The sequence below is a fragment of the Mercenaria mercenaria genome, chromosome 4 (assembly GCF_021730395.1).
Source record: "Mercenaria mercenaria strain notata chromosome 4, MADL_Memer_1, whole genome shotgun sequence".
NCBI classification, from domain to species: Eukaryota; Metazoa; Mollusca; class Bivalvia; order Venerida; family Veneridae; genus Mercenaria; species Mercenaria mercenaria.
In genome coordinates this window covers 37581460-37595661 of record NC_069364.1, presented here as the reverse complement: position 1 = coordinate 37595661, position 14202 = coordinate 37581460, and the positions used below count along the sequence as shown (strand labels likewise).

General features: G+C 38.6%; 1 protein-coding gene across 1 annotated transcript in view; it reads right to left on the bottom strand.

The window, feature by feature from the left end:
• The window catches only part of LOC123551472 (organic cation transporter protein-like), a 65305-nt gene extending 55149 nt beyond the window's left edge, over window positions 1-10156 (bottom strand). Inside the window, exon 1 of the mRNA XM_045340437.2 lies at window positions 9720-10156. Coding sequence (XP_045196372.2) covers window positions 9720-9862 — 143 coding nt within the window. The 5' untranslated portion in view covers window positions 9863-10156. The remainder of the gene's footprint in view (window positions 1-9719) is intronic.
• Between the last annotated feature and the right edge of the window lie 4046 nt (window positions 10157-14202).

The window sequence follows — 14202 nt, the reverse complement described above, 5'->3', positions numbered from 1 at the left end:
TACGGTTGTGATACTCCAACCACATCTCACAATATTTCCTATATATAATTTAGAACATCCAGAATTTTGAATTAAAACAGAGTATACAACTTAATGTAAATAGTTCAGTCTAGGCATGAAATTCAACCTTCAGCGGATTTTATGTAGTTATATTTTTTGACTTGTCTTGAGATCGGCTTAAGATAATGTATGAAAGAGAAATGGCCAAGGTTGACACTAATACTTGAAAACTGTAAAAGCGGATTATCCATTTTCGGCCTAATTTTTGACTTTTAGGAGAACCTTATTAAAAACGTGTATTTTGTTGTTTTTTTAAAACTTTTTTGTCTTTAGGATAATGTCTTTAAGTTCAGATAGGTTCTAGAAAGCCTATTTCGACATTCTAGGGAAATAGTCATGATTTCAATAATCATAATCTGTTAACATTGAACATCCAGTTTTCCCCATTTCGGTGACACACTTTCTATTCATCAATTCTGAGATGTTAAATTTCATGTGATTGAATTCTTAAAAATCTTTATTTACATCCCCCATTCTCGATTCGATTTTCAACCGTTATAGTGTTATGTCCGTTTTAGCGAGATATTTTTTAACCTTCTTTCTTAAAACTTTGCAGTATAAACTCTTGAAACAGATAGCGTTGGAAAGATCTCGTCGCAGAGGTTCAGAAAATGATATAGTTATTAACCTCTTTTTAGATCGTTCTCAAGATATTGGCGTTTAAAGGATTGTAGTGACGTCACCTTTTTGGGAGCGGTAAATTCAAAATTTCGCAACCAAAGTTTCAATATGTAATTTATCCTCTATTTGTGGACCGATGTTTTTGGATCTTTGGTGTCAAACCATAAATCGCTTGGCGAGACTAAGTGTTGGTAGCAAACAACCGGAAATGAAATCATCATGCGTAAATGTCGATTTATCCTTTATTACTCAGATGTCCTATACCACGTGTTTGGTATCCGTCGAAAGGTTTGGACTAGTATATTCCATTGTTTGCACTAAAAGAAATATTGGGGTAATTCACGCGGAAAAATGCGTTTCGAAGTTAGCTTTACCTTGATCCTTACACTGTGATCAAAATGGACAATGTATCGATTTAACAGGGTCATTTCAGACACGCTAGAAACGCTTATTGCGAAGCATGATATCAATTTGTTGTGTAGCGATGATTGGCTGAATTTAAATACATAAACGAATATGTTGTTTTATTTGTGTACACCACATCACCTACTGCGCTTCTTCTTTTCTTTCAATTCAAATTCAAACGTATGGATTATAAAATAACAAAGTCATATGGTTCTTTTTAATCTTTATTGGCAAAGCTTGTTTCACATAATACAGGTTACTGTATCAACTAAAATAGACAAATAATGTCATCATTCAACTTCTTGCAATACTACATCAAAACGGTTTTACAGGAATGTCCTTCATTTTTCGTCCAGAACATCGGTTATTATGTAATATACGCAATACAGCCCGCATATGTTTGAATTCTGTATCCTGTATTTGACGAAGTTCATCCTGTAAGCTTCTGTAACACTTGCTCAATTGAACTTGGTAGTGCTCTTGTCTTTTACCTAGAGATATCGAAAATTTCGTCGTTGTCTCCCCTTTTTGGAAAATAAAAGGCCACCCAATGTTTTCCTGATCCACGGCTAGGGTCAGTATTTGGAGATGACGTTATTGTTTCTAGTATCTGAAGTTGATCCGCGGCACATATTGTCACGGGTACTTTTTTTAACATTTCCTCGAAGTTCATAGTTTATTATTTAAAATGTTTAGGTGTTCCATCCATTGTATTCTTGGGTATATTTTGGCGATATTTTCTTTCGTGTGGGGCTGTCTAAATCAGCAATGTAGGTGGTCCAATGTATTCCTATGTCGTTTAGATCACTATGCTTTCGTTGACGTTCTTATTTCCGAACTAGCAATATCAACCGCTTGGGCTTCGGGTGATCACAAGTTTTACTACGGGGAGATCTTCCCCTTTTGTTCTTGTGCTTCTTCTTTCTTGTTTCTCTTTTAGTTCAGCCTTTTTTCTAAGATGAGCACGTACCCACGATGTAACGGCCAATATGTTCAGGATACACTATCCGTCACTCAAGTCTTTGAAGTGTTGTATTCTTTTTCAGGGTCCCGGTTTATCCGGTACCCATTTTTCTTGTTTATAATAGTATACCTCTATGGTACCCTTTTGGCCTTGTGAAAAGTTAAAAGCACGCCAATCCTTATTACAAACGTTAATGCATCATAATTCCGATTCTCTTCATCGTCATTCACTTTCTTTTTTTTCATCCATTAAATATTATTCTTTGCTTTTCATGATCGGGCCACAACTCAGCAAATATGTCTTTTTCTAAGGGCAAATGGCTTGCCGAACAGATTCTTTGACAGTCAGCGTGCTACTTCTTAGTTTCTTAGCCGACTGTAGAATCTGTGCTGAGTAGGTCGTTTTGTAGCCTCATAAAAGTCATTAGAAATCGGGCATAATTTTGTCTCAGTCTCTTTTATTAATTGAGGAAATTCATTCATTAGCAGTGGCGACGGTTCGCTTCTTAAAAGAGAGGCTTGTTCTGTTTAGTTGTTAACTTTAGCTTTAATTGTTCTTTAATAGATTGTCTGAGAGGATCCTGAAAACGCTTTTCCCTGATCTCATCGGCGTGTTCGCTGTTCCTTCAATCTCAACTTTTCTACGTTTACCGGGAGTCCCGATTTCAAAGATCGTTTTTCTTTACAAAGTCATCATTTTTCTATTTTTGCCCCCTCTTCATACCATCTATCACTCCCATCCTCATCATCATAGTTTCAGAATCTTCCTTCCTCATCTTCACCGTGTCATCATTTTATCAGATATAGTATCTTCACCTTTGATATAGTCTTCTGTATATATTCATCATCTCGTTTCGCCCAGCGGCCAGGATCCCCCCCCCCCCCCCCCCCCCCCCATTTTCTCTTTTCTGGTGGGTTTTGAATCGATCCATCCATGTTTTCACGTACATCGGCATGTTGCTTCTGGGGTGCGGGATTTGGTTAGTTCACTCCCCTATTGCCAAATAAACGTGGAGGTCTGATAGTCGCTCGTTTTCAAACGTTTCATTTAGATGTTACTTGAAGAAGGATATATTCTACTTGCAAGTGTAGCCACTTGAGTCTTATCAATAGGATTATTAAATAGCACCTCGTTTCTGCGTATCAAGCGATATATTGCAGGCTTTACTTGAGGAGGAAAAAATTTGGGTGAGAATTTAAACGACATGATATGTTCCTGATGGTGACTGCCCTTCGTAAAGAGATCTGCAAATCTTTGGTCGCATTTTGGCTTCAGTCATCAAGGTCGTCATAGGACACAGCAGGTTCTTTGACTAAATTTATATATTGGGAATCTTTCAATGTAGTCTGGCTTGACTGTGTACAATTCGAACACCGGGGATTTCACGCTTCGTTCATCATACAATGGTTGCTTTGTCCAAAACACCATATGTTACGCTGAGGCTGAGGTCTTACAAGATTTGATGATAGCAGTTTTATTGTCCATCAGTTTTTTCCACTTGCACTTGGTCTGAATCGACCTTAGAAATATGGATGTTGAAAACGAGTTTCTCTTGAGATGTCCCATTTTGTAATGGCGGTGAAAAACGTCAGTTGCTTTCGTCAATTCTTCGTGGACATAACGGTGATGCGCCTCCGCCCTGTGGTGCAATCCGAGAGAAAGACACGCGATCGGAAAACAGCGTCCACTGATGCATTTGTGAAACCGTTGTAAGTATTCTTTTATCAAAAAGTCACTGCTTTATTTCTGTTTGCCATTTCGTACGCTTTCTTGGGGCAGAGGAGAAGGACGAGGAGGATGGTGGCCAGGAGTGAGTGGGGAGGGGTAGGAGGAGGCTGTGCCCCCCCCCCCCCCGAGGAGGTGTGGATGAGTGAGGTGGAGGAGTGGAGGAGGAGGAGGAGGTGGAGGAGGAGGAGTGGAGGAGGAGGAGGAGGTGAGGTGGGAAGAGAGGGTGGGAGGAGGAGGAGCGAGGTGGGAGAGGGAGGAGGAGGAGGAGGAGTGGAGGTGGAGGAGGAGGAGTGGAGGAGGTGGAGGAGGGGAGTGGCGGTCCGGGGAGGAGGAGGAGGTGGAGGAGGAGGAGGAGGAAAAAGGAGGAGGTGGAGGAGGAGGTGGAGGAGGAGGAGGTGGGGAGGAGGAGGAGAAGGAGGAGGTTGGAGGAGGGGAGGAGTCCGCGAGGAGGAGCGCCAGCGCTCCGCCGAGAAGGCCCCTCGACGCCTTCGGAGTTGTTGGTAGTATCAGTAACTCGTAAACCCTTCTCATGGGTTTTTTAAATTTACTTACGGCTTATATATGATGTTTGTGATCCTGATGTGATCAATCAGAATGCGTCATACATCAGCCACCAGACGCACGCGGCACGTACTAGTTATACTGACTATCAGAACGTTGCTTTGGGCATTTATTTATTTTACCTTTATCATGTGAATTCGTTATTGTCATTTTTGATCTCAAGCTGTCTCCCCGGCTCCTACTGCGTAAGCTTAATTGACTCTTTTACCGCGTGAGTGACCCCATCTTCTTTTAGCGTGCAACAATGGAATAGTACTAGTCAAAAACCTTTCGTCGGATCCATCACCACACCTCAACTGTTATTATGCCCCTTCGGCCTGGCACTGGAGTAATAAAGGAGAAAATCGACATTATACGCATGAGTGATAACATTTCCGGATGTTGCTACCAACACTTCGGTCTCGCCAAGCAGTATGGTTTGACACCAAGATCAATAAAATCGGTCCACAAATAGAGGAGAAATTAACATTTTGAAAATTTTGGTTGCGGAAATTTGAATTTACCTCTAAAATGTGGACGTCACTTCAATCTTTAAACGCCAAAATCTTGAGAACGGATCTAAATAGAGGTAAAATATCTGATACATTCCCTTTCCTGAACTATGCGACGAGATCTTCAATGCTATCTGTTTTCACGAGTTTACTGCAAAAGTTAAGAAAGAAGTTTAAAAATCGCTATTACGTCATTAAATCGATAACGGTTTGCCCTCCCCTGAAATCGAATAGCAGATTGGGGGGATGTAAAAATGAAAGCCTTTCTTTATGTATTCCTCCCCTTCACATGGAAATTAACATCTCAGAATGTCTCCGATAGAAATGTGTGTCACGAAATGGGGGGAAAACTGATTGTTAATGTTTACAGTATGTTTGTTTTTTGAAAATCTTGACGATTTCACTAGATGTCGAAATTGGCTTCTAGAACCTATCTGTATTAAGACAGTATCCTAATGGAACTATAAATGTTTTATTAACACAAATTACTCGTTTTTATAAGTTTCTCCTAAAAGTCATAAAATTGACCGAAATTTAATCGCTTTTACAGTTTTCAATGCTATTGTGTAACTCTTGGCCTGTTCTCGTTCATACTTATCTTAAGCCGATCTCCAAGTCAAAAATAATAATACTTAAAATCCGTGTAGGTGAATTTAATGCATAGACTTGTTCGATTCACATTGAAGTGCTATACTTGTTAATTCAAATTCTGGATGTTTAAATTTTATATATGAAATAGTGTTGATTGTGATGGGAGTATCTAAACCGTAGTGGGAACTAGGCATGTTCAATTTCGGAGACTATGATTGTTGTTGTTATTACTAAAGATGAACTATTGATAAAGGTTACAAAGGAGATAGTTTTGTGATACCTGGTTAATGAAGTTGCAGCACATCTGTGTTTTAGGGTAATAGGCCCGAATGATTTTGATATTTTGTATATTTTGATGATGTACATTATATTGTTTATATGGCGCGTAACGTGCGTGCGTGCGTGCTGTATGTGTGTCGTGTGTGGTGTGTGTGTGTGTGCGCGTTGTACTTGTGAGTGTGCGTGTGTGTGTGTGCGGTGCGGGGGTGTGTGTGTGCGTGTGCGGGTGCGCGTGTAAGTGTCACGTGTGTATGTGTGTGTTTGTGTGTGTGTGGTCGTGTGTGTGTGTGTGTGCGTGTACTTGCTGTGTAGAATCGTCCTGTAAAGGACCTTTCCAATGGTACTTACTTGACCAGGTTCGAGGCTAGGACGCGCAGAAGAAAATGTGAATTTTAAGCGTGATTGATTTTCCTTCCGGTTTGAGTGTACCAGCTATAGTACTAGTCGAGGAAATTCGGTTAGATACCCAACATTGCCTAGGTTATCTTTAATAATAAAGGCATGAAGAAGTCCCCCCCCGGTGTTTACGGTCTGAATGATTCTGGTTTTAACTCCCACATTTTCCAGCCCCCGTAAAGGATAGAAGTCTAGACCGTACCTGTACATATTTTTCGGAACTACTCGAAAAGATCTTTCTAACACGCGCGCTCCCACGGGTCCCGAGGTCACGGTACGCTTGACTTCTGAAATTTTAAGAATTCATTTCGGTTGGCACCTCCCAGTTTATAGTAAAGTACACCCTTGGGCTTTTTCAAAATTGTCAGATACCCATAATGTAATAAAATGGACCCTTATAACGTCTTATTTTGATGATTTTAGCAACCTTCTTAAAAAAAGCCCTTTACTGGTTCTCTAAAACTCTGATGGTCATTAAAAATGTTGGCAATTGTTTAAGAAAAATGTTCTTTAAAATCATATCTTTCGATGGTATGCAAAGGAGGCACTTCGGTCCATTATGCGACCCTGAACCTGATGTCACACTCCCTTTTCCTCCCGCGCTCCTCAATACACGGATTAACTTGGACAGTATTCTATAGGCCTTGTTAATGACATCCGTCCATATAAATCAACATTAAGCCAGACATTGTGGCGACTTTAACAGGGTTTTAAATTTTGACAGTTGAATGGCGCCACTATTGTCTATACGCATCGCCTCTTAAATACTGCTCCTACGCCAGACTATTGTGGCGACTTTAATGGGATTAACTTTGACATGTTTACTTTTTATTGTCCGTCCATCCGGCCTTAAATCAAAACACACGCTAGACATTTCTGACTATGATCACGTTTGATGCACTCATGACCTTATCTAATATAGTTTACGAAGTCTTTATGAAAAATCAGGTCCAAGCAGGGCATTTTAGGGTTAATACGCTTATGATTCGGAGTCATTTTGTCAGTCTCCGGCTCACAGCCAAGGTGGAAACTCGAAGACAAAATGTAGTCTTTATTTTCAGTAAACGTATTTACGTTAGGCTATATTAAATACTAGGCTTAATCCGCGTTTTAATTAATCCCCAAATATAATAAATATTATGCTTTAAACATTATCGGTAGTAAGTTCTTTGTTTTACACATAACATTGTATTTATTCATTTAGGTTATAGTTAAATCTATTTGTTCAAATATAATTAATATTTAATTGATTTTCTTGAAATATATGTTTTAAAGTTATCCTCCCCGTCTAGGGCTGAGCACCTGACCCTTCAATGTGCGCGAACACGCCCTAGATAGGTATTTAGTCAGCTTATATACTTCTGGGAGAATAATTAGCAGAGTGAGGTCATACTTAAAATAGATAAGATGATGTCTTTCTTAAAAATAAGCCATTCCTCTAATGGCAGCCGCGCATGAGTCATTCTCCGCATGCGCAGTCGTGAGGCAACACAGAGACCATATACTTACTGATATGGACCGACACGCCCATCAATGCACTATACCTTAATGTTCTAAGTGTGACTTGACCTTTGAGCTACGGACCTGTGGTCTTGGCCGGCGCGACACGTCGTCTTTACTGTGGTACACATTCATGCCAAAGTTATTTGAAAATCCATCCATCGATGACAAAGATATGAGACCGGACACGAAAAATTGCGACTGACCGACAGACTGACAGAACGACAGACGACAGACAGACGGTTCAAAAATATATGCCTCCCTTGGGGGGCATAAAAAGAGGAAAATGCGAAGAAAAAGCTTATATTTGTGTACAGATATGTTTGTACTATCAAACATTATGATTATTAAATTTGCTGCCACCACCCCCCCCCAACCCCCCCCCCCCCTCCACCCATTTTATTATTTACAAGTTTTATCCAAGTTCAGTTGCAAGTATAGATACCAAGTCTCATCAAACTGCAGCCCCCGTGTCCCCCCCCCCTCCTCTACATGTGATCAGCTGTTCTAGACGATTAGAAGCTATGACTATCCTGCCCATAGCACAACCCTCTAGCACTTGGTCAAATGCCACCTTTTGAACAAATTTTGGTGGTGAGGACATTACAAGGATGCAACAGACTAGGTTTAAGGAAGCTCCTCAAACAGTTCAAGAGAAAAAGTCATTACAAATATTTCTAGTTTTGACATTAGAGTTCCCTTGAAGGGAAAAAAGAGCCAAGTACCCCCATTTAAAAACAAGAGCTGTTCGTAAGACAGCAGGCTTGACTTTCTCTGTGATTGACTCTATATTAGAGCTTTGAATTAAAAAGTTATTAAAACTTTACCAAAATTATTCTACAATTAAAAAAGGGCATAACTCTGCTCAAAATTCAAATCAGAGTTTATGGGCGATTGTTTCTCCTTGTGTTAGACTTTGATAGTAAATAAACCATTTTTTAAGATTCAAGTCCCCCCCCCCAAAAAGCTTTGATAGTTACAGAGATATTTGTCTTTATCAAAATCTTTAACCAAAAAAATCCTAAGTTAAAAAGGGGCTCTGTCAAAACTCAAACCAGAGTTACTTTGATAGTAAATAATTATGTTAAGTTTCAAGTCAATAGCTTTGAAAGTAACAGAGATATTTGACTTTATCAAAACAAGAGCTCATAGAACACGAAATGCTCCCCCCTAGTTCTACTGTTCTGGGTAAATGTGACCTTACCTTTGACCTACTGACCTTAAAATAAGTTATAATCTGGAAACCGTTTAACTGTTCTGGATCACTGTGACCTTGACCTTTGACGTACTGACCTCAAAATCAATAGGGATCATCTGCTGGTCATGACCAACTTCCCTGTCAACATTCATGGTCCTAGGCCAAAGCATTCTTGAGTTATCAGCGGGAAACTGTTTAACTGTTCCGTGTCACTGTGACCTTGACCTTTGACCTACTGATTACAAATTCAATAGGGGTCATCTGCTGGTTATGACCAATCTCTCTATTAACTTTCATGATCCTAGGCCCAAGCATTCTTGAGTTATCATCCAGAAACAGATTGGTCTACATACCAACCGACATACAGACCGACTGACCGACATCTGCAAAACAATATACCCCTCCTTCTTCGAATGGGGGGCATAAAAACTTTAACCAAGGGCAATGCCAATGCTGGGGCGAGTGCAATAGCTCTACCTTTTCTTTGAAAAGTCGCGCTAAAAAGAAAGAGAGGACCTTATAATGATGTTATGTACAGTTTGATGAAGATCTATCAAGCAGTTCATGAAGTTGTTAATACGCTTTTGTACTAACCATTATGTCAATATAATTATGGGATTATGAATTAGCTCAGTGGTGTCTAGCGCAAACTGCAATATAATTAGTACTGTGCTGTAAAACAATGCTTACAGACTAAATACTTACATCTAAGAATAATGACTCCTACAAAAATTTGCAAGTTTTACCTCTTGTATAGGATATTCACCAAGCAAATATGTCTGAAGACATTTCCTTCTCTACTTCATGTAGAGAAGTTGTCAGCTACTAGCACAGAAATGCAAGGTAGAATGTGGGAACACAATGAGTAACTGGCTGTTGAAATTAAAACATGTATCAAATAAAGAAATGGCAAATGATTTCTAACCTGTGTTCAGGGATTCCAAGTAGAAATACGGGGTTCAGCATGAAGAAGCCAGCAAGGAGATTAGGAAAGCAAGTCAGGAAGAAAATCCATTTCTGATAACGCCCAAACCCTCCAATCTCTTCTAAAATCTCATCCAGTCTCATTCTTCACACAGGTCTGATTGCTTCTAACTTTCCAAAACTAGAGATTCACTGGTATTTTGAGGTAGATTTTCTTATTGATATTGACTTTGGGTTTAATTGAAAATTAACTAAAAATACTTGAAATAATATAAAAAACTTTCACTATCCATAATCCATGTCTGAAATGTCAGTAATGTCAACTTTCTCGATTAAAGCCTCTTTCTTGCTCTACATTTTATTACATAACAAAGTCAACGCTGTATATCTATTGTAGATAAAAACTGAGGACATGAAAGTTATTGAAACAAGTTTGCTCTATAAGGTATAAAGTTTATCATTTGTTAATGTATGATCACATGACTAATTCAGTAAAAATTTTGAAGTTGAAGAAGTCATCAGATATTATCAGGTCGATTATGAAATATTTCACATGTCAATATGATTAAATTCATTGTGTTCAATATGTAAGATAACATACACAAGTCACAAACACGTTACATCCCTAACTAATATAACAAAAGGGCCTTTAACCTAGGTGGCTTTATTTGCTTTGATACATTGTAATAGTAACATTCCTGTTTTATAAATTATTCAAACTTAAATATGATGGATGTGCCCTAGACAAGAAAAACACACATAAGCTTAACCAAGTGTCAAGTGACACGGTCTCATCATTGGTACGTTACAATACAAGCAGCATGAAAGTAATTAATGCAACATTTTCGTACACTCATGATGTATTATATACTTACAAATCCCCATTTCAAGTATAAGTTAAATTATGCAATTTTTATAATACAAATTTTCGTGTCTTTTAAATATGTAACAGTGAAAGAATGCTGAACTTTATAATGCTGCCTATTAAACTGGAATATAATTCTTTAGACATATTACTCGATACTCCATACAAACACATTAAGTTCACACAGGGCTGATTGAGAAACATCCTGTTTCTGCTATATGTCACACAAGGCTGATGAAAAATATGTTGTTTCTGCTAAACATTACACCAGGCTGACTAAGAAATATCTTGTTTCTGCTAAGCGTCACACCAAGCTGTCCGATAATTACCTCATCCTGTTTGTGCTAAGTGCCACATGAGGCTGAACAAGAATTATCCTGTCTGTGCTAAGTGTCACATGAGGCTGGCCAAGAATTATCCTGTTTGTGCATGAAGCTGGGTTAGACTTATCCTGTTTGTGCTAAGTGCCACATAAGGCTGGGCCAAGAATTATCCTGTTTGTGCTAAGTGTCGCATGAGTTAGACTTACCCTGTTTCTGCTAAGTGTCACACAAGACTGACTGAGAATTATTTTGTTTCTGCTGAGCATCAATTATTAAAGGAGGTAAATAATAAATTTTTTATTGTTCCTTCTCTTGAGAAGGAACACTTAGAATTGGTAAGTCACACTTGACTGAGCAACTGATCTCGAAAGCTGTTGTCATTACAAGCTGGCCAATCAATCTACGTGACCTTAGAAATAACCTCTGACGTTAAAATTATTCTTTCCTAATTAAGCTGACTCTCTGACTGAACGCACTCCATGGATTACATATTACTAAACCTGAGAATGGAAAAGTGGCTTTGTTGAAACATGCCAAACATTTTATTTGTCACAAAGGTTAACATACGTCGTTACCTTCAAATGCGTGGTCAATATGTGAAAACAAAGAAGTATAAATTTATTTTTATAGCTCTTTGGTGAAAACAAACCCCATTGCAACCCTCTAATTGCGCACAACAAATTCACGCATCGAATGGTACACTACGTGTATAGTCAGTGTTTCTTAATTGCTGTATTTACTCAACCGAAAGTGGTAACAGATTTACTTTGTTGTCGGATTTAACAACTTAAGTTAGCATAAATACTTTGGAAATAGCAGACTTAACATTTTTTAGGCAGTAAAAAACAACATAGTTATTTTTCAAAATTTTAGTATTTTGTACTTTGGTACAGAAATAAACGCAGCCTTGGTGCAAAATGTAATGCCCCCGGGAGCGTTTATACTAGGGATACGGAATGTCAATTAGATAGAATATGGTCTTGTCCTTGATTCCGATCCTGGGGTTCCACACACTGATGACCAAGATTTAAAACAGACATTGCAACCAAAATTTTACAAGATGATCATAATATATTTATACACATGTGCCCTAGAAGGAACTTTTGCTATGCTTTAACTTGTAATAGTTTTGATATGACCTGGTCAGAAATAAAACACCGCTCTTTACATTCTGCAAATGCGGCCAAATTAACAGAACTGTTGGAAGACAGCAATTAAGGCTTGACAATGTCTTGTCAAAAAGAGTTAAAGTGGGGCATTAAGTGGAAGAAGCAGAATTTAAAGAAATTTTGTGATTGTGTGTAGAGTGGCATTCATGTTGGTGTTAATGTGGCAGTGGTTAGGGGAGGGGTAGGGTTATATGGGAGTGAAGAATGGATACTAACTAAGGCACAAGAAAATAAATGTGATTTTTTTTGTTGAGGATGTTGATGTAAGGGCAGTTTGGGAGTAATCTAGATTGTTGCACTGTGCAAATTGTATTAACATCCACCTATATTGCAAGATTAAAGTATTATTGTACAAGGCAGTCTGAAAGACAGCTAAATCCCCCGCCACTGCTATGGATAGTGAAAGGGTAAACCTTTGATTTTAGCTGTGACCTTGACCTTGACCTTGAACTGATATGGCTGACTCATGAATTCTGCACAACGTCTTGATGAGGTGATCATTTGACCCAAGTTTCATGAAAATCCTTCAAGGGGTTTAGGAGATACAGAGCTGAAACCTTTGACTTTCAGTTGTGACCTTGACCTTGAGTTGACATGGCTGACTCATGAGTTCTTGATGAGGTGATCATTTGACCCAAGTTTGATGAAAATCCTTCAAGGGGTTTAGGAGATACAGAGTGGACACAAAATGGAAGGCTCAAACCTTCGACCCTTAGTTGTGACCTTGACCTTGAGCTGGCATGGTTAACTCATAATTTCTGCACATTGTTTTGTTGAGGTAATCATTTTACCCAAGTTTTATAAAATTCCTTCAAGGGATTTAGGAGATATAGAGCGGACACGAAATGGAAGGCTCAAACCTTTGACCTTCAGTTGTGACCTTGACCTTGAGCCGACATGGCTGACTCATAAGTTCTGCACATCGCCTTGATGAGGTGATCATTTGACCCAAGTTTGATGAATATCCTTCAAGGAGTTCAGGAGATATAGAGCGGACACAAAATGGAAGGCTCAAACCTTTGACCTTGAGTTGTGACCTTGATCTTGAACCGACAAGGCTGACTCATGGGTTTTGCACATTGTCTTGATGAGGTGATCATTTGACCCAAGTTTCATGAAAATCCTTCAAGGGGTTTAGGAGATATGGACCGGACACGATTTTGTTACAGACGGAAGGACGCAGACCATTCCTATAATCCCTCCGCCACGGCGGGGGATTAATAATGGATAGCAAAAATATGCACAATGAAACTGTGAAAATAATTATGAATTGCATATGGTCATGTAACCCATGGAGAAGTAGGACAGGTGTATTTTCCAGCATTTTTTGTGTTTAAGTTCATCTGCCATGTGTCTGTCTAGAGTAGTAGCTCTGTTATACTGACATACCATGTTACTTTTGTAACATATATGTTTTTTGGGGGCTGTAATTAATGTCAAATTGTGAATTATGTTTGATGCAAGAAAAGTTTTCAGTAAAAAATCAAGAGTAAAATAACTATTATGTAGTGGGGAAGACATACGGATTTAGTGCTGATTTTCAAAAAATATTTATCATGTTTGATGCAAAAAAAAAAACACCAGTAAACATCAAGAGTAGAATAACCATTATGTACTGGGGGAAATTTAACATACTGATTAAGTGCTGATTAAAAATATATATGTTTGATGCCAAAAAAAAATCAGTAAAAAATCAAGAGTAGAATAACTATTATGTAGAGGGGGAGATATGCTGATTTAGTGCTGAATGTCAGTCTGTCAATCTGTCAGTCTTGTCTGTCACAAAGTTTGTTCACAAAACTCCTCCAACACCACTGGATGGATTTTCACAGAACTTCACAAGAGTGATCATTGCCAAACCTAGTTGTGCATTTCATCAGCATTTTCCCATTTGATGACTTTCAGCAGAGTTATAGCACTTGATTAATCTAACATAATTATGATGTTTTAGCCACTTCTCTTATATTAATGGGCAGATTTTCACCAAACCTTACATGAGTAATCAGTGTTAAGCCTCATTATGCATACGAGGGTCCTGTAAAAAGTTCTGTCACTAATGAGCTTCCATAGTTTTATCCCAGGTATTTTTTTTAAACACTTCATTGCACTTGAATGGTGTGCCCAATA